The sequence below is a fragment of the Cibotium barometz genome, chromosome 51 (genome assembly GCF_041138505.1).
Source record: "Cibotium barometz isolate CiBa-2024 chromosome 51, ASM4113850v1, whole genome shotgun sequence".
Classification (NCBI taxonomy): Eukaryota; Viridiplantae; Streptophyta; class Polypodiopsida; order Cyatheales; family Cibotiaceae; genus Cibotium; species Cibotium barometz.
The window spans coordinates 708,011-735,862 of record NC_141096.1 but is presented as its reverse complement, the minus strand read 5'-3'; the positions used below and the strand labels follow the sequence as shown (position 1 = coordinate 735,862).

The following is a 27,852-nucleotide window of genomic DNA, read 5'->3' as shown; positions in this document are numbered from 1 at the left end:
CTCTCTGTCACACTACATGCTGATGCCTCCAGTGGGAAGTAGCATATTGTAATATGCATTTCTCTTAAGCCAGGTCTTGCTAACCACATCCACATAAAGTGGGCCTCTACATCCTATTGTATGACCATTGTGAGCATTTATCTCAGATGAGGTCAAGATAAGCATACTACTCCTCCTAAACCACATACCCCTCTAGTGGGGCATGTCTGTCTTCTGAAGGTTGATTCTTATGTATAACCCACCATTTCTTGTGGTGCATGTTTGTCCTCTGAAAGCCGATTCCCATGTATAACCCACCACCTCGAGTAGCCCTCTTTCAGGGCTTTGATGGGTGTGAAAGATAATATCCGAAGAGGAGTGGCATGCTTGTTTCAACCTCATCTGAGACAAATGCTCTTAGTGGTCAAATAGGATGGGGAGGCCCACTTTATGTGGATGCAATTAGTGAGGCCTAGCTTGAGAGTGATGCATATTTTTGTATGCTAGAAAGAAAGACATAAAGAAAGATATATTAAGTGTCTACTAAAGACCAAATGCGCCTATGAGACCAAAGTGATACAATAATGTCCATGGCATATTCTATCATGGAATGGAAAATAAAATAGAAATAAAAACATAACTATCTCACTGGGGTGATACAAAACTGTCCATGGAAACTCATCTCATAGTATACAAGGAACATAGAAATATGAGAGAAGCATCATCCCCTAGTAGATGGTATACCACTCTCCAAAAATCAAGCATCGGGCTAATGAGTATGGCCAAGAGGTCTCCCTCAACTATGTCACATGGAAAGGTAGCTCGATGGTGGTGTGTGGATCATGTGATGAATCTGGAGCTAGATGAGGGGATTGTGGTCAACGTCCGGGGGATAGGAGCATGGGGCACGCTAGAATGCGGAGGCTTGGTCCAAGGTAACTCCTCTCGGGTGAGGTGGGTTCGGAGCAACTCGAGGTGGGTCCACAAGATCCACTATATCGATGTCCTCCACCTCCTGGGTTTGGAAGAAACTTGTGATGGTTGGTTGGTGAGGGAGGGGTCGGGGTGGTTGGGGCTGAAGCTCTCTTAAGAAAGTGTCCATGTGTCTGTAGAGCTCAAGCAGGAAGAGCCCTAGGTAACGCTGGTCCAAGAAGTCAATGATCCTGGAGAGTGGACCAAATACGTCACGAAATAGACAGTGAAACCTCCCACGGATCTCGTAAAGAATCTTCAAGATTTTTCTTTGTTAGATGGAGGGTCATGGTGCTTTGATGTGGACGTTTGTATCGTGAAGAAATCATATGTGATGGCTCTATGAGATGTGTCCTGTCGAGTTTGTACCCGTCTCTCAGCATACTGCCTTAGTACTACATCCATGTATAGTACTGCCTTAGTACTACATCCATGTATGTTTTTGAGTTCCATCAAGTACATGCCCAAGCATCTTTGATCCTCAAATTGTATCACTTGTGCAAGTGGGTGAGAGAGAGAGAGAGAGAGATTTTTGCAAGAGAACCATCACGACATACATAGAGTTTTGACACGTGTCTAGTAACCATTTTATTGGATTTCTTATTAAAACTACAATGAATTAGATAATCTTTGATATGCTAATGCTTGTTGAAACATGAAGAGGAAAAAAAGGTGCTCTATGTTTTGCTCAAAGAAAAGTTTCACTTGGGACACAAAGCTATAAGTCTGAGGGCACATTCGAAAATCTGTCTTGCGCCATGTTTTTCCACATCGTTTTAGAGCGGAAAATACAGCTTCACCCGCGCCACTTCGGACCGCACCTCAGGGACAAGCTCATCGCCAAGGTCATTCAGGAGGTCGAGGGCACCTGCAGGCAATAAAATAGACAATCCCTTTTCACACCATCTAATTGCAAGCATGCTGGGTTTTAATCCTATTTGGGACATTTGCAGTGGGCGCCATGGTTTCGTGGTGGCGGTGACCAACGTATCGGACGTCGGGAAGGGCCTCATCCGTGATGGCACTGGCTTTGTCACGTTTCCCGTGAAATACGACTGCGTTGTCTTCAGGCCTTTCAGAGGAGAGATTCTGGAGAGCGTGGTCACCATGGTAAACAAGGTACTCGTTGCTATATATGCCCTTATCTTTTGTAAAAGAGAAACAGGAAAATCTAAGCGTAACCGCCCCCCCGGGCACAACTTGTCAAGCACCCTTGGACTCTTCTGACTAGCCTGAGGCCCAAGATCCTCCCGTAGTTATTGTTTTTGTAGACGCCTGCCAGTAGGCGCTTTTGTCTGCCCGTAGAGGCGATGCCGTTGAGGAAGCGAACTTTGTGGGGTTTTGAACCCAAAGACCTCCTGGCCCTAGGCAAACACCTTCACCACTTGGGCTATCACCTCGTTGGCCAAGCACCATAGGACTCTGAAGATTCATTAGGAGGAGTTTGCAGATCTCGAACCTTGTGAGATGGAGATGTCATGGCAGCATTCTTGTCATCTTCGTTCTCTTCATCATTCAGCTCAGTTTGGGGTGGTTCTTCAGCTTGCTCAGGCACTTTGTCTTCATCACTTTTATTCTTGGCGAAGGCATTGTTATTCTTGGCCAGTTCCAGTTCCAGGGGTGGTTTCAGGGGTTGCACGAAGGAGTGTAGTGTATCTTGCACCAAGAAATATTGGTGCAGGTATGGTGTTTGTCACGTGCTCACCTAATCTTGTGCCAAGTGGATATTTATCTTATTTGCATTCCCTTCAAGGGAGAGTTCAGAGGCACAAATTGGAGCACAGTTTTGGCAGCCCAATAGGCACCCAAGAGTGCCCAGAACATGCAACTGAATTTCCAGCATTTCTCTCTCTCTACTCTCCCTTCCTTGTGCGTGTCTGTGTTTTTGCATAAGCATGTCCTCAGTGGTGTTGTTGAAAGAAGACTCCCAGAGCTTTCGTGCGTTACATTGGTATCAGAGCATCAGGCTCAGCAAAGCTAAACACTGATTCCATCCCATATGATGGTGTACAGGTCCAAGGTAAAGGAAAGTACATGGATACGAAGCCCAAGGCAAGGAACACAGAATCGGGAAGAGCTCCTTGAGGTTTGTGGGTGGTGTTCCACAAAGCCAGAGAGGATGGCAGTCTTGTGAGCCAGATAGGTTTTCGGGCAATGATCCCAAGGGAGGACTATCCTCCAAGGGGTGATGTGAGAGTGCCAGACTCATTTCTCAGGAATGAAGACCGAGACAATGTTCAGAGTCAGGGCAAGAATGGATTGGGGACGGGAGGGGACAGATGCATAGATTTTATTCAGAGTCAGAGTGGTTTTGGAGACCAGGCCAGGCTTTCAGAGAAAAGGGTTGCCAGAGATGGATGGATGACAGAGGGACTCCTGGAACAGAATGGGATGTTCGATGATGACAGTCATCCAAGGAAAAAGTTGGAATCCCGTCATCAAGTTTAGCAGATGAATGGGAGAGTTAATTAGGGTTAGAGTTCATGTGGGAGACATACACAGAGAAGCAGGGAGAGAGAGAGTTGTGGGGATAAGTCAACTCATCAAGAAGATTAGTGTGTGACTCCCCTATCACACATGTATATTGCACTAGTACACATAGTGCACTTAGTACATTAAAAGTACTAAGTGTACTATGTACTATAACTTATGGGCTTGTACACACTATAAGGGTGGGCATAATGCCTTTACCCCAACAACCTCCCACTTAAAGGCAAAGTGCCCTTAAATGAAGGAAAAGAAAAATCAGCATGTACATGATAATATACAAGGCCATATCAAGGCTGAAACTGGCCTCATCCACCAATGCCCATCAAGTGTCTGCAATGAGCAAACCGCTCCGGAGGCAAACTCTTTGTCAACAGATCAGCCGGGTTGTCATCCGTATGAATCTTAACAAGCTGAATTTGCTTGTTCTCTATCACCTCTCTGATGAAGTGATACTTCACATCCACATGCTTCGTCTTTGCATGAAAGACAGGGTTCTTTGCCAACTGGATGGCACTCTGACTGTCACAATGCAACAATGGAATATCCCCTGTATAACCCAAATCAACCACTAACCGAGATAGCCATAATGCCTCCTTGCAAGCCTCTGTGGCTGCAATATACTCGGCCTCTGTAGTAGATAAGGCAGTGCACTTCTGCATCCTGGATATCCATGACACAGCACCTCCTGTGAATGTAAACACATAACCGGTAGTAGACTTCCGGTTATCTGGATGACCGGCATAATCCGAATCCGTATAACCATGCACTAATGCATCCTGTTTGCCAAAGCATATGCACATATCCTGTGTGCCCTTCAGGTATCTCATGACACCTTTCACTGCTTCCCAATGCTTCTTGCCAGGGTTGGCCATGTATCTAGAAACCACTCCCACTGCAAATGCAATGTCCGGCCTAGTAGCAACCATGGCATACATGAGACTGCCACAAGCTGAAGCATACGGAATCTTAGCCATATCAGCCCTATCACTGTTTGACTGTGGGCTGTCCATAGCACTGAGTTTCACATATGGAGGCAAAGGAGTACTAGTCTTCTTCCCCCCGTCCATATTGAACCTCTGCAAAACTTTGCCAATGTATTCCTTCTGAGACAAATACAACACATGTTGATTTCTGTCGCGAAGTATCCGCATACCCAAAATGTGATTTGCATCACCCAAATCCTTCATATCAAAGGTTTGATGCAGCCTCTTCTTCAAGGCATCCATCTCTTTACGAGATTTCCCGGCAATCAACATATCATCAACATACAAGATGAGGATCAATAGACTGTCATCCAAAGCTTTCTTGGTGTATAAGCAGTGATCTATGTCACTTCTCCTGAAATTTTGAGATTTCATGAATGTATCAAATTTATGATACCATTTCCTTGGTGCCTGTTTGAGCCCATAAAGACTCTTTTTCAGCTTGCATACAAGCTTCTCCTTCCCACTCACTGCATAACCCTCTGGCTGTTGCACATATATCTCCTCATGGAGATCACCGTGAAGAAAAGCAGTCTTCACATCCATCTGAATCAAGTCCAGATCATCATGTGCAACCAAAGCTAACACAGCTCTAAGTGTGGTCATTTTGACCACTGGAGAGAAGATCTCATCAAAGTCCACACCATATTCCTGCTTGAAGCCCTTAGCCACTAACCTGGCTTTGTATCTTGGCTTAGCATCTGGTGCAACTTTGAGCCTGTAAACCCACTTGCATGGCAAAACCTTCTTGTCTGCAGGCAAATGCACCAACTTCCATGTTCCATTTTTGTGCAGAGAATCCATCTCTGACTTCATGGCACGCTCCCAAAGAGCCTTGTCTGCCCTCTGTAAAGCCTCCTTATAACATGAGGGCTCCCCACAGTCAGTGAGCATCAAGTAGTCAACCCCTGGAACAAACCTGTCAGGGGCTCTGGAGGGTCTTGTGGACCTCCGTACCCAATGACCATCATTTGCAGGTTGCTGTCCAGCCTGCATATCACCTATTGGTGGCTCCTGTTCCATGCCATAAGGCTGAAATATCATGCCCGGTATCTCCTCTAACTGTGGGATATCCATAGGGATATCTTCTGCCATCTCTGGCTGTCCATTTGGACCATTTTTAGTACTATTTAAGGGCTGGTTTTGCTGCTGTAATGGCTGATTTACAGCCCTTGGTTGTTGTCCATGATGTCCATCATCATCAAAGATGACTCTGCCAGGCTCCTGTTGTCTTGCAGGCTCCTTATACATGCATGTTTCATCAATAATGACATCATTGCTGCGTATAATCTTTCTATTCACGGGATCCCAAAGTCTATACCCCATTTCACCTCTGTCACCATATCCTAGGAATATGCATTTGTGAGACTTAGGATCAAGTTTGGTGCGCATTTCCCTGCGTATGTGCACGTACGCAACGCAACCAAACTCTCAAGTGCTTGTATGACGGAGGCTTCCCTGTCCATACTTCCTCTGGCACTTTTCCACCAAGCCTCGTGTTAGGTGCCTGTTTATAAGATGAACGGCTGTCATAACAGCTTCAGTCCAAAAACCATGAGGTAACGCAGCATGTGACAACATAGAACGGACCTTCTCCTGAATGGTCCTGTTCATCCTCTCTGCTGTCCCGTTTTGTGGAGGATCATAAGGAGTAGAGAGCTCCCTCTTGATGCCTTTAGCATCACAAAAGTCCTGAAACTGTTTGGACATATACTCTCCACCATTGTCGGAACGCAAAGCCTTCAATGTTTTGCCAGTTTGATTCTCAACAAGAGCAACAAACTTCTCAAACACTGAGAATGTATCACTCTTCAAACGAAGAGGATAAACCCACACCTTGCGTGTGGCATCATCAATAAAAGACACAAAATATTTTGCCCCTCCCAAAGAAAGCTGAGGCATCTCACATACATCCATATGCACAAGCTCTAACTGAGCATCTTTCTGTCCAAGAGCTTTCTTGTGGGGGCACTGGAGTTGCCTGCCATATATACAATGCTCACAAAACTGAAAACTTGAAAACTTTAGAGAAGGCAAGTAACCAAAACGAGACAATTGCTCCATTCCTTTGACACTCATGTGTCCCAACCGGCTATGCCACATAGAGATTTCCGACAGCTCGGTTGCATTTACATTAGCATGGTGACAAACACCTGCATGCATGAAGTAAAGAGTGTCCACCTTAGAGCCTCTGGCAACAACCAGTGAGCCCTTACTAATTTTCCACTTTCCACGACCAAATGTGATAACATAATCAGCATCATCAAGCTGTCCAGTAGAAAGCAGGTTCTTCTTGATCTCAGGCACATGCCTGACATCATGGAGCATAAGCTGTGAGCCATCTGAAAACACAAGCCTCACATCACCTCTGCCAAGAATCTTGCATGCATGGTTATCACCCAAATAAACTACTCCTTCATTGCCAGCAGTATACCTGACAAACAAGTCTCTGCAACCTGTGACATGAAAGGAGGCACCTGAATCAATGATCCATGAGTGCATACCATGACCATCTCCTGTAAGAAGTGAATGGGCATCAAGTGAAGACGTGAATAGGACCTCATCCTCATTGTCACCTGCATGTGACACATTGATTTCTTCAATCTTGACTCCACTTTTGCCCTTTGGCTTTACATCTTTGGCTTCATCTTTGTCTTTGTCTTTGCCTTTTTCCTTTTCCTTTTGATCATTTTTCCATTTGTAGCATTGCTTTTTGATGTGTCCCTTCTTGCCACAATAATGGCATTCCAAGTCCTTTTTGGAGCGGGACTTGCTCCTTCCCTGTTCTTGGCTTTTACCCCTTTGCTGGGATCTCCCACGTGCATTCATTGCATTGGACTTTCCAACAGAGTTGTTTTTCCTGTTCATCTCTTCTTGAAGAAGAGCACCCTCAACATCTGCATATGACAGCATAGCATTCGAATTGCTAGTGGCTGTCCTAAATGTGTCCCAACTCTCTGGTAAAGTGCATAAGAGAAAGGTGGCTTTGAACTCATCGTCCATTGCCAACTTTTGATTTATAACTTGGCTGACAATACCATTAAACTCATTTAAATGGGCTGCCATAGACGCCCCTTCCTTCATCTGAAGACCTATGAGTTTCTTCAACCAATACACTTTGCTTGAGGCACTTTGCTGGGCATACAAGTCCTGCAATCTTTGCCACATTCCCCAAGCTATCTTCTCTTCACGAATGCTGAAAAGTAAAGAGTCTGACACAGACAACATGATAGTAGATCTTGCCAGCTCATCCATATCTTCCCACTCTTCAGCAGTAAGAGAAGCGGGCTTTACACCCCTTTCTTTGATGGGCTTGTGCTGCTTCTTCTGGAGCAACACATTATAGCACTGGGTTTGCCAAATGTCATAGTTATGTGAGCCTTCAAGCTTCTTGATGTGTGACATGAGGGAGGTTAAGACCGTAGTAATCACAACCTTAGTCTACACTTAACTGCACTTAATGATGTTTAAGAGAAACAGATATGTGTCAATGCAATGCAGCTATATTATATGAAGAATGCGGTTACAATGAGATCCAAATGGATCTGTACTGCTGAATATGCTGCCTATGTGCTGTAAATGCGGGCTGAACTGCTGTCCACTCTTTCCCTTGTCTCCTGGGAAGGAAACGATGAAGGGATGCTTTGGAACAGATGCTGAATGCTGACCTGATGATGAAACGCTGATGTGTTTGCAGATCTGAGAGCTGATGATGATGCGTTTGCTGAAAATGATGCTGAGGATGATGCGTTTGCTGATGATGCTGCTTCCAAGGCTTCCTGGAGGAGATGCGTTGGAGCACAATGGGCTGAATGCTGCTATGATCAACCTGAATGGCTGAATGGAGAGGCTCTTCTATTTATATGCATGAGGGATGCTGGTCGGCCAGCATTAATGCAGTCGGCCAGATGCTGTATGTCCACGACTGGGCATAAATACCATAAATGCCAGTCGGCTGGTCATAAAATACCTGAAAAATGCCTGTAAAATTTTGATTAAATGCCTAATGAACCAGATGATGCTAATGATGCCATACAATGATGCCATGTCACTGTACACCTGACTGGTGTGCACGTGACATTCCCCGCTGCTAAACTGTTGCTGGGTGGATACCTGGCAACCTTCGACTCTTCTGCGATCCTTCTCCTCCGAACCACTGCCCCCTTTTGTCTTCTGCTGGGACTGAGGCCGTCTGCAAGAGTGAAATCCTTTGAGCCAAGACTCTATGTACTGCGGGAACTGAATGGCAAATACCTGAGTCACCCCTGACCTGTTCCTGGAAACCTTTCACCTACCATCTCCGTCGTACCTGAAGCTCTGAACCTCCTGAGGCGATGTTGGAGCAAACTTCCGTCTTCTGTGGAAGAGAAACTCCCTGCTGCTGCCAGTTGAAGTCCAAACTTATGTCCTCCTTTGATGATGGATGTCATTCTTCCCTGAGAGTTCATGGGCAACATGTATGCAAGACTGACTGCTAAGATGACTGCCATGATAACTGCTATGATGATTGCTATGCAAGCCATGTGCAACCCTAAATGCTGTGCAAGAATGCAGATGCATGGGTTACTGATGCAGACCTAAGGGAAAATCCCTAAGGGTGGCTTGCAAAATTTTGAGAACTGGGTTTAACTGTGCGGAAGCGATAAAAATGATGACTGACTGAATGACTGCTGGAATGAACATGCTCTAAGGCTGGTTACCCTGTAACGCTCTGATACCAATGTGTCATGAGGGAGGTTAAGACCGTAGTAATCACAACCTTAGTCTACACTTAACTGCACTTAATGATGTTTAAGAGACAAACAGATATGTGTCAATGCAATGCAGCTATATTATATGAAGAATGCGGTTACAATGAGATCCAAATGGATCTGTACTGCTGAATATGCTGCCTATGTGCTGTAAATGCGGGCTGAACTGCTGTCCACTCTTTCCCTTGTCTCCTGGGAAGGAAACGATGAAGGGATGCTTTGGAACAGATGCTGAATGCTGACCTGATGATGAAACGTTGATGCGTTTGCAGATCTGAGAGCTGATGATGATGCGTTTGCTGAAAATGATGCTGAGGATGATGCGTTTGCTGATGATGCTGCTTCCAAGGCTTCCTGGAGGAGATGCGTTGGAGCACAATGGGCTGAATGCTGCTATGATCAACCTGAATGGCTGAATGGAGAGGCTCTTCTATTTATATGCATGAGGGATGCTGGTCGGCCAGCATTAATGCAGTCGGCCAGATGCTGTATGTCCACGACTGGGCATAAATACCATAAATGCCAGTCGGCTGGTCATAAAATACCTGAAAAATGCCTGTAAAATTCTGATTAAATGCCTAATGAACCAGATGATGCTAATGATGCCATACAATGATGCCATGTCATTGTACACCTGATTGGTGTGCACGTGACATGATGTGAAGCAATGAAGAGCTCTCACCTGTGGTTGCCATAGCAATATGCAACCTGTCAATGCCTGACTCCCTGCAAAATGTGCAAACACTGCACCAAAAAGCACACAAAGTGCTCACAGTTGTTCTCCCAAAGTATATCTCCCACTGCGGAAGCACAAATGCAACTCTACTCCCATTGTATGTGATGAAATCACCAAAATCTGGTTGCTGCAGATTTAGGACAGCACCTTAAATGTGCTCTGTTGCCCTTCCAAAGTACTGTACAGCAGTACTAAGTGCTCACCTGTGATGTACCAAACCTGTACCGGCAAGTACAGCAGCTGAAAATGAACCTTTTTCTCACTCAAATCGATGTGCAGCCATGCCAAAACTTGTACAAAGCTGTACCAAATCTGTACCAGTAGTGCTCTCCTGGCTGTCCAAATGAGTGAAAATCAGACTTTTACAGTCCCGAACACTGCATACAACAGTCCCGAACAGAAATTGGGCAAAAGCCCCTTGACTGCAAGCTGATTTCTGAGGATTTAAGGCATAAAAGTCTTGCCTGCTGCTTTGCCAAGCTTAACAAGCATAAAATCTTGAAAAACCCCTTGATTTGAGATCAATTTCTGATCATACATGGTACATTAACGCACATGAAGGCATCCAGAGTCTTCACGATGCTTCCCCCTGGCCACATATACATCCAATACATGAAAGCCCCTTGATTTACAGGCACATTGAGTGCTTGACCGGCATCAACACATTGCCCAAAGCATCAAATACGAGTGCCTGCATGCAAATCAATCCAATCGGCACAAAAGCCCCTTGATTTGCACTGCAATTTGCTGCAATTTTACCTGAATGTGCGATTTCTCACATCATACAGCATGTATGAATGCTTAATTGCACAATTACATCAAAAGCCCCAAATTTTGACATCCAATTTCCTGCAAATTGATTCTGATTGTGACCAATGTCACCCAATTTTGCCAAATTTTGCTCAAAAATTGAGCAATTCGGCACCTGACCTGCTCAATTGCAAATTGGACATGCAAATTTTAAAAGATTGAAGCAAATACCTCAGGTAATTTTCTGATTTTTGTTGCAGGAAAGAGGGGTTGATGATGCTGCTGCTGTTCTGGTGAAGGATTCCTCAGGCGATTTCTGATTGCAGTGGGGTCGTGATGATGCTGCTGTAGCTGCAGATGTACGGATGGCTAGGCAGCCCTCTGCGCTGCCTGGTTGGGCAGCGTGGCTGCTGCTGCTGGGCAGCTGCTGAGCAGCCTACGCTGCTGACTGCCTACGCCTAGTTGCTGGGCAGCCCACGTCTCCACCTCGCATGCACTTATCCGCCGACTCAAACTCGCCTTCGAAAGACAAGAACGCAGACGCAAGAATAGCCTTCGCCGCCTCCGCCTAGTAGCGCTACACGCCTTGTGGCCAGGCGTCTAACGCCCCGCTTATTCACGCGGACCACCACCACGTAGGCGCGTACCAGATGGATGCCTGCCTGCCTCCCCTTCGCGCACGTGACGTTTGTTGACGCCGCCTCCGACCGGTAGCCAGCTACACGTCGCCACGAATGGATGCACTACGGGTACTCGCTCACGCCCAGCAGCCAGCCTACGCCCAACGCTCGTGTATTTGCGCTTCGCCTTGTAGGACTCAACTCTGCTGGTCGCCCAATGTATGGACGTGTGCTGCCCAGCACTGACACCCCTGCCTTCGCCTTCTTCTCCACCTGCGCCTGGGAGATCTGAGGGCAGCACTGCTTCGGCCTCACTCACTCACTACATGCACATTCACTGCACGTCTCACAGAAATCTGCTGACCTCTTGCAGAAAACGCAGAAGAAGCTCAAGGCATCATCCCCATCACCATTGTTGGAAGTTCAAGCTCTGATACCAGTTGAATGGGAGTGATAATTAGGGTTAGAGTTCATGTGTGGGAGACATACACAGAGAAGCAGGGAGAGAGAGTTGTGGGGATAAGTCAACTCATCAAGAAGATTAGTGTGTGACTCCCCTATCACACATGTATATTGCACTAGTACACATAGTGCACTTAGTACATTAAAAGTACTAAGTGTACTATGTACTATAACTTATGGGCTTGTACACACTATAAGGGTGGGCATAATGCCTTTACCCCAACAGCAGAGGGGGATGTCATGTGCATGCTTGCCCATGTACATTCTCAGGGCTAATCCATAAGAGGCAGCCAAGAAAAACAGCATTAGAGCTAGGATGTGGAGCACAAGGTGCAGATGAGGCAGTAGGTTGGACTTGGAGGGCTCAGTCGGCTGCATGACAACAAGGGTCGGCTGTACCAGAAGAAGCCGGGCTGCAAGCGCATCATTACAAGGCAAGAGATCCAGAAGGCACAGACCCGACCAGAATTTATTGGGGTCCAATCCAGTCGGCCAGCTCATCCATTGGTCAAGAGCCTATATATAGCATAGAGTGCTCATCATTGTAGTCATTCATTCCTTTATGGAATGGATCCTTAGGGTCCTTAGAGTAGGGCAGATTTTAGGTGATGTTCACCTTTTTTACAAGGCAGCCTAGGGCTGTGGACTCAGTACCTTTTGTACCATATGAATATACTTAATTTCCAGCATTTCTCTCTCTACTCTCCCTTTTGTCTGCGTTTTTGCATCAGCATGTCCTCAGTGGTGTTTAGGGCTGAAAGAAGACTCCCAGAGCTTCCGCGTGTTACACCCCCTTTCGGAATGATGTTTTCTCTTACAGAGTGTTACAAATATGAGAGATGAGGGTGTTTTCTCAACACCAGATGTCCAAGACTTCCACAAGCTTGAAGCCAGAGACTTCCACAAATAACCGAGCGCGGTAGGATCTGATTTGGCTCAATAACCAGCTGATAACCAGCTTGATAAACCAGCTTGATAAACTGCCTATGTCTCAGCATCAACCAGTCTAACAAGAGGGTAGAGAAGATGCTGTATTGTGTGCACCCTGTAGGCGACTAAAGGAAGTCAAAACACAACCTGCTGTGGACCAGCCTGTAAACAACCAGCAGAAAACTGCACAAATGACTGTCTCCCTCCCAAGGATGCTTCTGATGTGTCTCATGCACTTTTCTGTACGGCTGTATGTGAGGCCTGCAGGTGGCCAGTTTTTGAAGGCGGCCAACAGAAGAGGAAAACTGCTCAGCAGTGGTCGGCTTGCTGTCCACTACTGGCGGGCAGCCCCAGAACATGGGAAAGGAGAAGGTAGGTGGCTGCTGTATGGTCTGCTCTCTGATGGTCTGGAGGCGGCCACAAAAAGGAAGAAGTAGATTTCCTATGTATAGCATGGAGTTACGCCATAAATATCAAAACGCATCTTCATAATGTGTTGCTCATGTTTTCCCAAAACGTGGAGAACGTCATAAGCATAAATTGACCAACTATGTGTGTGTCCAAAGGTTAAAATTCAGGTCCACCCATTTGTGTATGCTCAAAGCCCATAAAAATATACTCCCACTTAATCATTGAACAGATAACCTTATAAACCTTGTGTCCCATAGGCCATATGGCGCTATGCCACCATCTTGCCCTCTATGTATACATGGCCGTCTCTGTAATGTGCCTTTTTCCCTTCAGCACGTGCTGCTTTAATTTGTGGCATGCATGATTTCCTATGTTGTCTCTGCATCCAAGTTAGGTCATCATCCAAGTAGATGGGGTCCCTTGGTAGGTTTCTCAGAATAACTCTGTCTCATGAAGGTTTGCCTGCTCACTTCGTTTGCGAACTGTAGCACTAGGGTTTTACTTTGGGTGGGGTCCTTGGGTGGGGCTATCCTCCATATCTTGGTGAATGGAAGTGGTGCATCCTCCGCAAGGCCTAATTTAATGCATAAGTTTCGGCCGTCCGCCTCAAGGGTGCACCCCTTTGTCTCTGGAATACCTGTCACGCGTATGTTCAGGTGACTGATTCTCCTCATCTTCTCTTCATCTAGTGTGGATTGGACCATGTGCGTGTTCTCTTGTACTTCTTTCTTAATGTTTTTCTTGACTACTTCCACCCATCCTTCTCTTACTGCTTCCAGCTTGCCCTCCAGGGTTTTGGTAATCGTCTGGGTGAGCTCCTCCTTCATGGCTTCTTTGTCTGACTCGAGGATTTCCCTTCTTCTGGGCGTTCACGCAGTGAAGCTACTTCGCCTTTAAGCTGGGCAATCTCCTCCTGCATTGTTTCCTTTTCTTTCTTCCATGTTTCTGCTTCGGTTTCCAGCTTAGCAATGCGATCGAGGAGGCTCTTCTGGACAGTGTTGAGATTGCTGTCCATGGTTTTCTTCAAATCCTTCAGCATCTTTTCGAGCTTTTCCATATGTGCCTCCATGACGTTTCTTTTGTCGTTAATCCTTGTGGGCTGTGACTGTTACTTGAGAGAGAGAGAGAGAGAGGGAGAGAGAGAGAGAGAGAGAGAGAGAGAGAGAGAGAGCCAAAAGTGTGGTATCCACAAATTGCAAGTCAACCCTTGCATGTGTGCCACTTCCATATAATATAGAAGTACAAAATATTATATGTAGAGTGTCCTTTCACACTTGATATCCAAGGGAAAAAACCACATGGGAAAAAGTGCCCTTGGTTAAGCCCTGTTCACACATAGCACTACCATAAGTGAGCATAAAAGATTGGGGCTTTTTAGATTAGAGCATGTAATTGGGCATTACAGCTGTGATTTGTTGCATATGTATACACATTGTGTGTAATTGGACAATTTGGTGCAGGTTCACACTTGCTTCGGTTTGCAGGCAAACATTTGCACAGGACATTTGGTTGCCTGCTGGCAGTGCACATTGGTGTTTGGTTTGCTTGCAGGTATATTTTGTTGACATGGCACAAAATGCTACAGATGTATTTGGTGTGCTCACCCAGGAGGACAATTTGGATGGATCTCACTACTCCCTCTGGAGTTTCATGATTCGTAATTTGCTGGTAGCCAAAGGGTTTTGGGGCATCGTGTGTGGTAATGACACACGCCCACTTACCATACAGCCAGCCACGCCTCAAAGGGGAGGTGCTCAAAGAGCTCCTGATGTAGAACCTGCTCCCACACGAGCAGAAGAGATGGGACTCTGGGGATGCACATGCTATGTCATTGATAGCCCTTTCAGTGAAAAGGACTATTATTCCGCACATTCGTTCTTGCAAGGCATCGAAGCTTGCATGGGACTCATTGGAAGCAATGTATCAGGTACGCAACGAGGCAAGAGTTGCCTACTTGAAGAGGCGATTGGATCTTCTTTCTATGGATGAGGGTGACTCCATGGCAGATCATCTCACCAAAGTGAAAGATTTGCAGGAACAATTGCTCAACATTGATGAGGTTATCCCAGACAGACAGATGGTCACCAATACTCTTCATTCTTTACCACCTTCCTACTTGGGCTTTCACACCTCTCTCAACCTCTCAATGAGAGGAGGTGGTGATCCCGTCACTTTTGAAGAGCTAGTGGGTTTACTCTTGCAGGAAGAACAAACAAGAGCAATTTTATCGAGCAACCGTGGTGGAGACAAGGCATTTACAACCAAGGATAAGGGACCAGGGTAAAGCAAAGAGCTTTAAGCATGGGGGACAACAGTCTAGCAAGGCTGGTCATGGACAGCCCTCTTCTGGTGGTGAAATGTCTGACAAAGGGGATGCAAACAAGCCCGAAAAGAAGGGCAAATGTCACTACTGCCATAAGCGTGGACACTACATCAGTGAATGTAGGAAGCGGATTGCAAAAGAGAAAAGGAAAGAAGCAGGCAATGCAGTAGCAGACTCTTCTGATGACAAAGCACAGCAATTAGCTAATGTAATCCAGGAAGAGTACACTTTTTTGGTCACATGCACTAGTGGCACACCAAGTGCTTCAGACAATGATATGTCTTGCATTGCATCTGACAGACAGAATGCATCATGGTATTTTGATATTGGTGCTTCAAGCCACATCACTTCATGCAAAGATGTATTTCAGCACTTGTTTTATGCTTCAAATGACCGCACTGTATCATGTGCAGATCATACCATATATCCAGTAAAGGGAATTGGCAATGTCATACTTATTGTAGCCAATGGTGCCAAAATATGTATGAAAAATGTATTGTATGTTCCAGGGATAAAGAAAAATCTGCTCTCCGTCTCAGCCATAAACGACCAAGGTTTAAAGGTTTAATTTGAAGATGGGAAGTGTTTGGTAAAAGACCCATCAAAGGGTTATGAAATAGTCACTTCTGGAACACGATACAAAGGCTTGTATAAGCTGGACAGCTATGACAAGCGTACTTATGATGCAAATACAGTGGCTGCCCACACTCCTGCTATGCATGACGCAGAGCTATGGCATGCTCGTTTTGGGTATGTAAATTTTCGGAGTTTGATGCTTATGCAGAAGCATCATATGGTTGATAATATGCCGCCTCTTGAGTCTCCAACAAGACATGTATGTGAGGGGTATATTTTGGGAAAGATGCAACGAAAACCATTCCCCAAAGATGGAGCTGTTAGAGCTGAAAGTAAATTACAGCTCATACATAGTGATGTATGTGGTCCTATGCGGACACCATCCATAGGGGGACATCTTTACTTCGTCACATTCATTGATGACTACTCCAGGTTTGCTTGGGCTTACCCCTTGAAAGCAAAAGCAGATGTGTTTACATGCTTTCGACACTTTGTAGCAATGGCTGAAAATATGTGTGGATGTAAAGTCCAAACACTCTGCTCAGATAGAGGTGGAGAATACATGTCAAATGCATTCAAGGATTATATGCTTCAAAAGGGCATCAAACACCAATGTACTGTGCCTTATACACCGCAGCAGAATGGTGTAGTTGAGAGGAAAAATAGATCTCTCATGGAGATGGCAAGATGCATGGTGAAAGCACAAAAGTTGCCTCACAAATTTTGGATGGAAGCTATAATGTGTGCAACTCATGTGTTGAACAGGTGTCCAACAAAAGCTTTGAAAACCATAACACCATTTGAGGCTTGTTATAGCCGAAAGCCAACAGTGGATTATCATACATTTGGGTGTTTGGCATATGCACATGTGCCAGAACAACTCCGAACAAAGCTAGATGACAAAGCAATGAAATGCATTTTTGTGGGCTACAGCAATGAGAGCAAAGGATACCGTCTTTATAATCCAACTATACGAAGGATTTTTGTTAGTAGAGATGTGGTATTTGCTGAAAATTCAGAACAGCCCATGTACAGCTTGTATAAAAGTAATGATACAGGCATACAGGACATGTTTGATGGACTATTACCCATTGCAATTAGGGGGGATTCAGATCAGCCAGCCCCTACACAAGAAAATCCTCGTGTAGAACATGTGGAACAGCTAGCCATTCAGCCCCCTTCTATGGAAGAAGTGGAAGATCTTGTCAGGGAAGAGCAAACAACCATAGACACAGCCAAGTCAGTGCCAAGATGGTTGCTGAAAACTTTGCAAGAAAGCAAACTTACAGCTTCACTCACAGGTAGAACAAGGGCTAGTTCCAGCCATGCTTTGAATATACATCGTGGGGAGTCTGCATTAGCAATGGGTGGTCTCTTTGATTCAGAAGAGCCTTCTTCTTATGAAGAAGCACATGAGAATGAGCATTGGGTGCAAGCTATGCAAGCTGAAATCTCTTCTATCATGAAGAACAATACTTGGGATCTTGTGGAATTGCCTAAAGGCAAGCATGTTATTGGAACAAAGTGGGTGTACAAAGTCAAAAGAAAGTCTGATGGTACTATTGACAGGTACAAAGCAAGACTTGTGGCTAAAGGCTACTCCCAGAAAAAGGGAATAGATTATGAAGAGACTTTTGCTCCTTCTTCGAGAAATGACCACAATAAGATCAGTGATTGCATTGGCTGCACATAAAGGATGGAAAGTGCATCAATTGGACATCAAAACTGCATTCTTAAATGGGGATTTACAAGAGGAAGTATATGTAAATCAGCCCATTGGTTTTGTAGTTCCTGGTGAGGAACATAAAGTATGCAGGTTACACAAAGCATTGTATGGGTTAAAGCAAGCTCCAAGAGCTTGGTATGATAGGATACATGCTCATCTAACCAGCCAAGGTTATGTGAATAGTCCAGCTGAAAGCACATTGTATGTGAAGAAAACCGATGCCGATATTCTCATAGTCATCTTGTATGTAGATGACATGCTCATTACAGGTACTAGCAAAGCACAAATTTCAGATTTGAAAGCTGAATTTGATATGTCAGATTTGGGGCCTTTACACTACTATCTCGGCATACAGTTTACGCATATAGATGATGGCATTGTTATGCAGCAAACTAAGCACATAAAAAGTTTGCTAAAAAGGTTTCACATGGATGAATGTAAGCTCATTTCTACTCCAGTAGAGCCAGGTGTACGGCTTACTATGCATGATATTGGAGATTGAGGCCGGCATTTACAGCCAGGCAGTGGGATGTCTCATTTACTTGTGTAACACGAGGCCAGACATATCTTTTGGGGTGTCTTTGTTGAGCAAATTCATGCACAGCCCAAGCACAGAGCATTGGCAAGCAGTCAAACACATTTTTCGTTATCTTAAGGGTACCCTAGATCTTGGTTTGTTCTATCCCAGGGGGGACAGCTTGCAGCTTTATGCATACAGTGATTCAGATTGGGCTGGTGATTATGATACCAGGCAATCCACCAGTGGGAATTGTTTTTTCCTTGGCAGTTCATGCATATCTTGGTTGAGTAAAAAGCAACCCACTGTTACCACATCTATTTGTGAGGCTGAGTATAGGGCAGTCTTCACAGCTACAGTAGATTGTGTATGGTTGAGGAGACTATTGTGGCTGATCCTCGTGAGTGTCAGCAGACACCCACCACCACTCTCACTCATAGCCAGAGTGCTATGGCCGTGGCACGAAATCCAGTATTTCATGCACGTACCAAGCACATTGAGATTCATTATCACTATGTAAGAGAGAGGCTACATGCAGGGGAGATCAGTTTATCTTACTGCCCTACACAGGATAATGTTGCAGATCTATTCACAAATGCTTTACCTCGAGAAAAGTTTGAAGCTTTCCGCAAAGCTTTGGGCTTACTCTCATACAGAGAGTGATCTGCTACCTTGTACAGGTTCACACTTCCATTACAGGGGGGATTTGTAGGCATATGCTCACTTATGGTAGTGCTATGTGTGAACAGGGCTTAACCAAGGGCACTTTTTCCCATGTGGTTTTTCCCCTTGGATATCAGCTGGTGTGATGACACTCTGAGCTGGCAAATCACCACTCGGGCACTGTGAGGCATGTACACATCCATGTATCCAGGTCTCTGTATGAATCCATCCCTTGAGATACGCATAAACTGATCTCTGTAGTATAGCATCTTCGGCAGTAGAGGCTGACTAGGTGTAATCCAAGTCTCTTGAGTGTATCGCCGCTATAAATCCTCCCGAAGGACTCTGTTCCTCTCACTGTGAGTGAGCTGGATGTATGGTGCATGTATATCATATTGGAAAGGTGGCAGGTGATCTATGTCAAGACCATGCTGAGTGAGCCACTATATCATCTGTGAATACCATGATCTCCTATCTCCACTCTCTGCGAGCTGCCTGGATGCCTGAAAAGCGCTATGTGAGGGTCGATTTGATGGCATATCTCTGATCCTCTTCTGTACGAAGCAGATCTTCTGGAAGAGGGCCTCTACTAGCATAGGAGGTGCAGCAAACTCCGTTCAGACAATGTCATGTGGGACGGAGGGTTTGCTGCAGATCATCCGTGGAGAATGAGAATCTGAGGCCTCTCTATCTGAGACCATGTGGAGGTGGCAAGCCCAGGTGCCCATACTGTTGCAGCATACATCAAAGCAGGGGTGACTAGTGTGTCAAACAACCCACCCTTCGTGCAAGGCTCTTGGAAGTGTGCCTGGTGACACTGTCTCTCTAGCATGGCCAGAGCTGCATACCCTCGTGTGAGTCTATCCCAGGCTGCCTGTGCCATAGTAAATCTTCCTGGCGGAGTCGTAAATGTAATCCCCAGGTACACATATGAGTCTACCACCTCTACCTGTCCTCTTGCTAGTGTGAAGATGGCTTGTTGTCGAACCGGCCTTGAGGTGTGGAAAATCATGGCCTTGGTTTTCCCAAGGTTCACTGTAAGCCCCCTCTGTGTGCAGAAGTCATGGAGTGCATGGAGATGGTGCTGTAGTCCCATCCGCGACTCAAAAACTAGAAGGCTGTGTGTCCTCCTGGGTAGTCCCTCTTTCTCGGGAGTGGAGTTGGGTGTTTCGGCTATACCTGTGACTCGAATGTTGAGGCGGCGGGCATACCTCATCTTCTCCTCCTCAATGGTGGTGTGAATGATTTGGTGTTCTTCCCTTTGAGTCTCCTCCCTCACTTCTTTACGGATGTTCTTCCTCACCACCTCAACCCATCCTGACTGCTTGGCTTCGAGTTTTCCATCCATGTCCTTTGTGATCTCCTTGGAGATCTCTTCTTTGATGGCCGTGAGAGTGTTGTCATGGATCTCCCCTTCTTCCTTCTCGGTGTTCTTGACAGCTACCAGTTCCACTCTCAATGCACTCACCTCCTCCTTGAGTGCCGTGTTCTCTTGTTCAAGGTCCGTGACCCGTGCTTCGAGGGCCATGATGTGCCGGTGTAGTTTGTTCTCCACCTCCTTGAGGTCTTGTTCTCCTTGATTAGTGCCTTCATTGCCGTCTCGAGGGCCTTGAGCTTCTCTTGAGACTCGGAGCCATTCCTCGAGATTACTCTGTAGCGCTTTCCACAGGCAAGGAGGAGGAGAGAAGAAAGAAAGAAAGCTGTATTAACGTCTACTAGAGGCCGAACTCGACCTATGAGACAAATCAATGTACAACTGTCAATGTCTTTTGGATGGCCAGGAAAAAAAAAAGGACAAAATGAACATGAAATAAACTATGAAAGTACTGAGCTAGTGGGGGGGTGTGATGGATGGAGCACTACTGCTAGAGGCTCAGTATGCAACCTATATGCGTAGGGTATACAAGAATGCAATGTAGATCTGTCTAGCTCCAACCAGTACCATAATGGGGGTGCAATATGTGATACATAGGCGATGACGAGGCAAAAATACCTCGGAGCATGATCTCTGGGTTTGAGTGTAAGTGAGCTAGCCGCTCCTGGATATGGTGCTGATGTCAAGCCCGTATCTCTGTGATCTCCCTCTGATGTAGTCTGGGAGTCTGGTAGCCTGGTGCTCTCGGTCTCCGTCTGGCTCGGAGGTCTGCAGCGCGCTGAAGTGTAACCCCCTCCCCCCCCCCCACACACACCCCCACCCCCCCCCCCCCCCCCCCCCACACACACACACACACACACACACACACACACACAGAGAGAGAGAGAGAGAGAGAGAGAGAGAGAGAGAGAGAGAGAGAGAGAGAGATTGAGATTGAGATTGAGATTGAGACACACACACACACACACACACACACACACACACACACACACACACACACAGAGAGAGAGAGAGAGAGAGAGAGAGAGAGAGAGAGAGAGAGAGAGAGATGAGATGAGATGAGATGAGATGAAATGAAATGAAATGTTATATTAACGTCTTCAAAAGGCCATAATGACCTATGAGACCAAAAGTTACATCATGGTGGATCTGATACAATGTTTGGATAAAAAAAAACCCAGAAAATGAAAAATAAGAGAGAGAGAGAGAGATTGAGATTGAGATTGAGATTGAGATTGAGATTGAGATTGAGACACACACACACACACACAGAGAGAGAGAGAGAGAGAGAGAGAGAGAGAGAGAGAGAGAGAGAGAGAGAGAGATTGAGATTGAGATTGAGATTGAGATTGAGATTGATTTTATATTAACGTCTTCCAAAAGACCGAACTCGGCCTATGAGACAAATCGGAGTACCTGTATGGGGTATCCTCTGTCATCCCAACAAAATGAAAAAGTACTGAACAAAAAAGCTGAATCTGGGTGTGCAGGGGATGGAGCTCTACTACTAGGAGAATGCAAAGCTATACGCATGGAGTATACAATCATGATATGCAACCTAGCTAGCTCCATCTTGTACCATACTGGGGGTATAAAATGGTATACATCAGTGAAGGGGGTGTCCACAGCTCCCTGAAGAACATGCCTGGGTGTGCTCTGAAGCGAGCCAGTCGCTCCGCACCCTCTCTGTGAAACTGAGCTCTGATCTCTGTCATCTCTCTCTGGTATAGGCGTGGTGTCCGAAAGCCAGGTGTCCTCTGTCTCCTGCGGGCTCTAAGTGTCTCTGCTCTCTGGAGAGTAATTCCCTGCCGTGTAGGGGCTGGGAGGGGGATGGATCTCTGAAAAAATGTAGTAATCTGTGTCTGTCGCCCCCCCTCTGGAGCTGTCTGAGCCTGTAATAATGTCTCCCTGTGGCGCTGTATGTCTAGAATGTATCTCCCCAGTATGCGCTGGTCTGCTGCCTCAAAGATCTGGCGTAGGGAATGTGGCTCTCTGAATAAAATGGGATCTCTCTCTCTCATGGCTGTATATGCTCTGCATCTGCATACATAATGCTCCTCACTCTCCACCTCCTCTCTGCACAATCTGCATACCCTCTCCTCTCGGGGGATCCGTGCTGCTCTGCCAGTCTCAATCTCCAATCGGTGTGATGAAACTCTGAGCTGACCAATAGCCACTCGGGAGCCGTGTGGTAAAAAGCCCTCCATGTATCTAGGCCTCTCTACAAATCCATCATCAGTGATACTCATGAAGTGATCTCTGTAGTATAGCATCTTCGGTGGAAAGAGGCTATGTAGGCGATATCCATGTCTCTCGTGTATAGAGCTGCCATAGATCCTGTCTCAATACTCTGTTCCTCTCACTATGAGAGAGACGGATATGTGGTGCATCCCTGTCATACTGGAATGGTGGTAGATGATCCATGTCTAGGCCATGCTGTGAGAACCAATGTGTGACCTGTGCATACCATGATCCTCTGTCTCCTGCCTCTGCCAGCTGTCTAGATGCCTCAAAAGCTCTGTATGACAATCTGTCCTGTGGCATCTCTCTGAATCTGTCTAGCAGGCATATAGTCTGAAATATGGCCTCTACCATCATAGGAGGCGCAGCAAACTCTGCTCGGATAATGTCATGAGGTACTGACGGTTTGCTGCGTATCATGCGTGCCATCATGAGGGCCTGTGGTCTCTCTATCTGTGTCCACCAATGGGTAGCAAGGCCTGGCGCCCATACCGCTGCACCATACATCAATGCCGGTGTGACTAATGTGTCAAATAGCCACCCCTTCGTCCGGGGCTCCTGAAAATGCACCTGGTGGCACTGTCTCTCTAGCATAGCCAATGCTGCATATCCCCGTGTCAATCTAGCTCTGGCTGCTGAACCCATGGTGAAGCGTGTGGCTGCTGCAGAGAAGGTAACCCCTAGGTACACGTATGATGTCACCACCTCCACCTGGCATCCTGCGAGAGTGAATGTCAGCTGACTCCTGCCCTGTCTCGATGTATGAAAGACCATAACCTTGGTTTTCCCAAGGTTCATAGTAAGACCCCTCTGTGTGCAGAAATCATGGAGTGCATGTAGATGCTGCTGTAGACCACTTGGAGACTCAGACACTAATACGATATCATCAGCATAGAGCATAATATGTACTGAGGTACCTGCTAAATCAACTCCATCTCCGCCTCCCCGTGTAATGAAGTCAGCCACCTCATCAATGTATAACCCAAATAGCGTGGGGGAAAGTGGGCATCCTTGCTTCACACCAATGGTGCTAGCAATAGTCTCGGACATACCTCTTGGACATCTGACTCGCCCAAAAACCTGCTCATATAATGCATAGATGCCCCATGTCATATCTGTTGGTATGCCAAGAGACTGCAGGCGCTGAAAGAGCCTCTCTCGTGGTACTGTGTCAAATGCCTTGCGGAAATCCACAAAGCAGCAATAGAGCTTTCTCTTCCTCACTCTGGCCTGATCAATCATACATCTCAAAGTGAATACATGGTCAGTGGTAGAGAAAGCTCTCCTGAAGCCTGCTTGCCCTGATGAGCGTAAACCTGCTCGCTCAGCATATAAGCTAAGCTCTTGCTCCAGCACTGCACCATAGAGTTTGGCCAGCACGTGGCCAACCATAACCGTCCTGTAGTTGCTCGGATCGAGCATATCCCCTGTTTTGTGAATTGGCACAATGGTGTGCATCGTCCACTCCGCAGGCAAACCCTCTGCTAGTGCCCTGTTAAACAGGTGTGCAAGAAAAGGAGCTAAAGAATCTACTGCATATATGAGATGCTCACCCTGCAGGCCCATATGGTCGGCGGCCCGTCCATGCTGTAGGCGGCGGATAGCTTCCTGTACCATCGAGTGGGTAAAGAAGCTAGCTGTGGTAGGTCGAGGCTCCTGTGGCTGAGGTATAGGTGGCTGCTGTGGGGCATGGTATAGACCCTCTGCATATGTGTGCCATGTCTGTGGGTCTGCAATAGGTGTCGGGGTCCGGGGCTCTCTGAAGTGCCGCCATGAGACAGGGCTATTTCTACTCATGAAGAAATGAAAGATCTCTAGCTCCTGTAGCTTTGCGAAGGCCCGCCTTTTGCGGCGAGTAAGTCTCCTCATCTCTCTCCTCGACTCTTGCTCTGTGATGGCTCCCAAGGCTTCCTGTATGCAGAGCCGTGAGTATAGGGCTCTGTGCTCGTCATCATACCATCTGTTCTGGGGCATAGTCCCAGGTCTCGCAGGCTCTCCTGAGTGTACACGATGTGGGAAGCTCTCATGACTCTAGAAAGTGGTCCGAAACCCTCTCTAAACAGGCAGTGAAAACGGCCTCGTATCTCATAATATACTGGACAGTGACATATGTAATGTAACTCTGTCTGTGGCTCCATCTGGCACAGCTGACAAATCCTGGCCTCAGCTGGTACTCCTCTGAATCTGCCAGTCTCAATCTCTAGCTGGTGTGAGGATGTGCGCATTTGACCAATAGCACACCGTACCCCATGAGAAAGATGAGTATCCATGTAGCTGGGTCTAATCACAAACCCATCCTGTGTGAGCTGGAGAAGATGATCTCTATAGAAAGCCATCTTCGTACCAAGCTCGTGTGTCAGCTGTTTCCATGTCCTCCGAGTGTCGAGCTGAATCAAGTCCTGCCTTATAAGTCTGGTAATCTCTGCCCGTGTGAGAGAGACGGAGGGTGCATCCAGGGAGTACTGAAATGGAGGTAGCCTGTCCATACTAAAGCCATGCAGCTGGAACCAAGCTGCCATCTGTGCATACCAACATGATCCGTCTCCCTGTGATGCCAACTGTCGTGAGGACTCCAGGGCTAAGCGAGCATATCTGTCTCTACGGAGAGCCCAAGTGCTATGTATAAAGGAGACTGATCGAGTGAGTGCCTCTACTACCAATGGGGGGGCAGCCATCTCTGCACGGATAATATCATGTGGTACGGAGGCCTTGGCCCTAATCATCCGGGAAATCATAGAAACCAAGGGCCTCTCCATACGTCTCCATCCATTAGTGCTACCAGCTCGGCTGTGGTGATCCACTGAGGGTCCCCATATCTCCACTCCATACAGCATGGCTGAAGTGACCAAAGTGTCAAAGAGCCAAAGCTTTGTTCGAGGTTCCTGAAACTGAACCTACGAACACATCCTCTCTAGTCTCCCCAATGTTGCATAAGCTCTGATCAATCTGGTCTCCGCTGCTCTCCTCAAGGAAAATAGTGGGCCACTAAAAACCACACCAAGGTAAGTATATGCATCTGTATACTCCACTATCTCTTGACCATTTGTAAAGGTGGGTACTGACCTCCTAACCCACTGTGCTGTGGTGTTAAACACCACCTTGGTCTGCAAGCATATCTCTGGCATGAATAAAGTGCTCTGCTACCAAACCATCATGATCATATGCTCTCCCAGTCCTCATCCTGTCAATAGCTTTCCTTACCATCTCAGCAGTAAAGAAAGCACATGTCTCTGGGCATGGCTCCGATGGGTCTGGCAGGGGCGGCTGTCCTGGTGCTGTGTACAGGGATGCTGCATACTCACCCCAAATCTCTGTGGAGGTAATGGCTGGTGATGGTGAATGCTCATGGAATAGTCTCCATGCCTCGCCTGAGTCCTGACTCATAAATAACTGATACGAATCCCTCTCTAACTGAGCAAGATAAGCCCTCTTCTTCCGTCGCACTAGGTGCCGGAAGGTAATCTGTGACTGTCTGTGAGTGGTAACACCCATGAGCACCTGTCTTTGTAATCCGATCCTCATCTCTCTACACTCCTCATCATACCAACTGTTCTGGGGCATGTTCCCAGATCGTCTCCGTGTAGGCTGACTATGGGGATATGCCTCTGATGCTGCAGCATGAAGCGTCTCTATCAATATCTGAGTGAGCTCATCTAATGGCCGTCCCGGCTCCTCGGTACATAAGTGTTTGTATATCTCATCCGTGTACATGGCGTCAGTCTCCCTCGTAAAGGTATAACGAGTGTGTGTAGAGACCTGTCCCAATGGAGCGGTGCTGAACTGAAATGTGAGAGTGAAGGACAAGATAGCATGATCCACTACTATTCCAACCGGCCTAGTGCCTACCATAAAATCCTGAAAAGAGGGAATGAGACTGGGCTGAGCCATAACATAGTCCACTGTACTAGCACCATGCCGATGTGGAAAGCTAGTGAAACCGCCCGATGTCGGGAATCTCTGTAGGCCATTCAGGATGGCCAATCCATGTGCAGTCCCCATGTCTATCAAATACCGCCCATACAATGTATGTTCCTCATCCTGTGAGAGTCTAGATAGGCCCATATCCCTGACATCAAGCTCCCTCAACATCTCCCTCAACATCTCCTCTGAGAGAGAGAGAGAGAGAGAGAGAGAGAGAGAGAGAGAGAGAGAGATATTAACGTCTACGAGAGGCCAAAGTTGGCCTATGAGACAAAAAATAATACAACTGTGTTCTTCCGGTCATCGAAAGAAAAGAAAAAGAAAGAAAAGGAAAAGAAGAAAAGAAAAAGTGTGCATGTGTCTGGATACAACTGTGAATCATCATGGATCGGTGGAGCCCATATACAAACGATATAAAGGGGGATGGGGATGTGGATGGAGTGCTGAGGCAATATGCATCTCTATATGCTGAAGGGGTAGTACAAGCATGCTATGTAGATCTATGTCTAACTCCATCCAGTGCCATAAGAGGGATATAAGATATCATACATCGCCGATGCTGAGGCTGTGAGTGGCGTGAACGTGTACCTTGAGTTTGAATGAAAGCGAGCTAGCCTCTCCTGTGTCTCCATCTGGTGTCTCATCCGGATAGGTGCTATCTCTCGGTGACAGAGTCGGGGTGCTCCATGTCCAGTCTGTCTAGGTCTCCTTCTGGCTCTCAATTCCTCTGCTCTCTGTGCGGTCACCCCACGTGGTACATCAGGTGGCATTGGTATAGCTCTCTCGAAGAAATCTGTGAGCTGGGACTGTCTCCCACCCCTAGTGGGAGCGGGTGTCTGGAGGAGTCTCTCTCGAGAACTATGAAGCTCTAGTAGTAGTCTGCCAAGCTGTCGCTGGTCCGAGGCCTCCATCAACTGATGTAGTGAAGAGTGCTCCTCAAACAATCCTGCATATCTATCTCTGACCCCCTAGTGGGCTCTACATCTACATACAAAGTGATCCTTAGTCTCCACCTCCTCGCGGCACAATCTGCATATCCGCTCGGCTCTGGGAACCCGTGCCGCTCTCCCAGCCTCTATCTCTAGCTGATGTGATGAGACTCGTAGCTGTCCAATAGCAACATGAGAGCTGTGTGGCATGTATACATCCATATACCGCGGTCGCTGTATAAACCCATCCCCTGAGATGCTCATAAAGTGGTCTCTGTAATATATGTACATTTGGGGCAGCCGTCCCGTGGCAAGGAGAAGGCTTTGGGGGAAGCTAGACATGATGCTATGCAGGCTGAACTTACTCTCAAGAAGTAACTATGTGAAATGCAAGGCCAACTTAAAAGCATGCATGAAGGTTCACAAACTAAGAATGTATCTCATATGTCAAGGCAGCCCCCCTTTGTGAATGATGCATTGGAATTGGGAGTGCAGCC

General features: G+C 46.6%; 1 protein-coding gene across 1 annotated transcript in view; it reads left to right on the top strand.

Moving 5' to 3' along the window:
- The first annotated feature begins 1,602 nt into the window (after positions 1–1,602).
- Positions 1,603–27,852, top strand: part of NRPB7 (DNA-directed RNA polymerase II) — a 50,410-nt gene continuing 24,160 nt past the window's right edge. The window contains exons 1-2 of the mRNA XM_086787851.1: positions 1,603–1,825; positions 1,905–2,070. Of these exons, the coding sequence (XP_086643977.1) occupies positions 1,710–1,825; positions 1,905–2,070 (282 nt within the window). The 5' untranslated portion in view covers positions 1,603–1,709. The remainder of the gene's footprint in view (positions 1,826–1,904; positions 2,071–27,852) is intronic.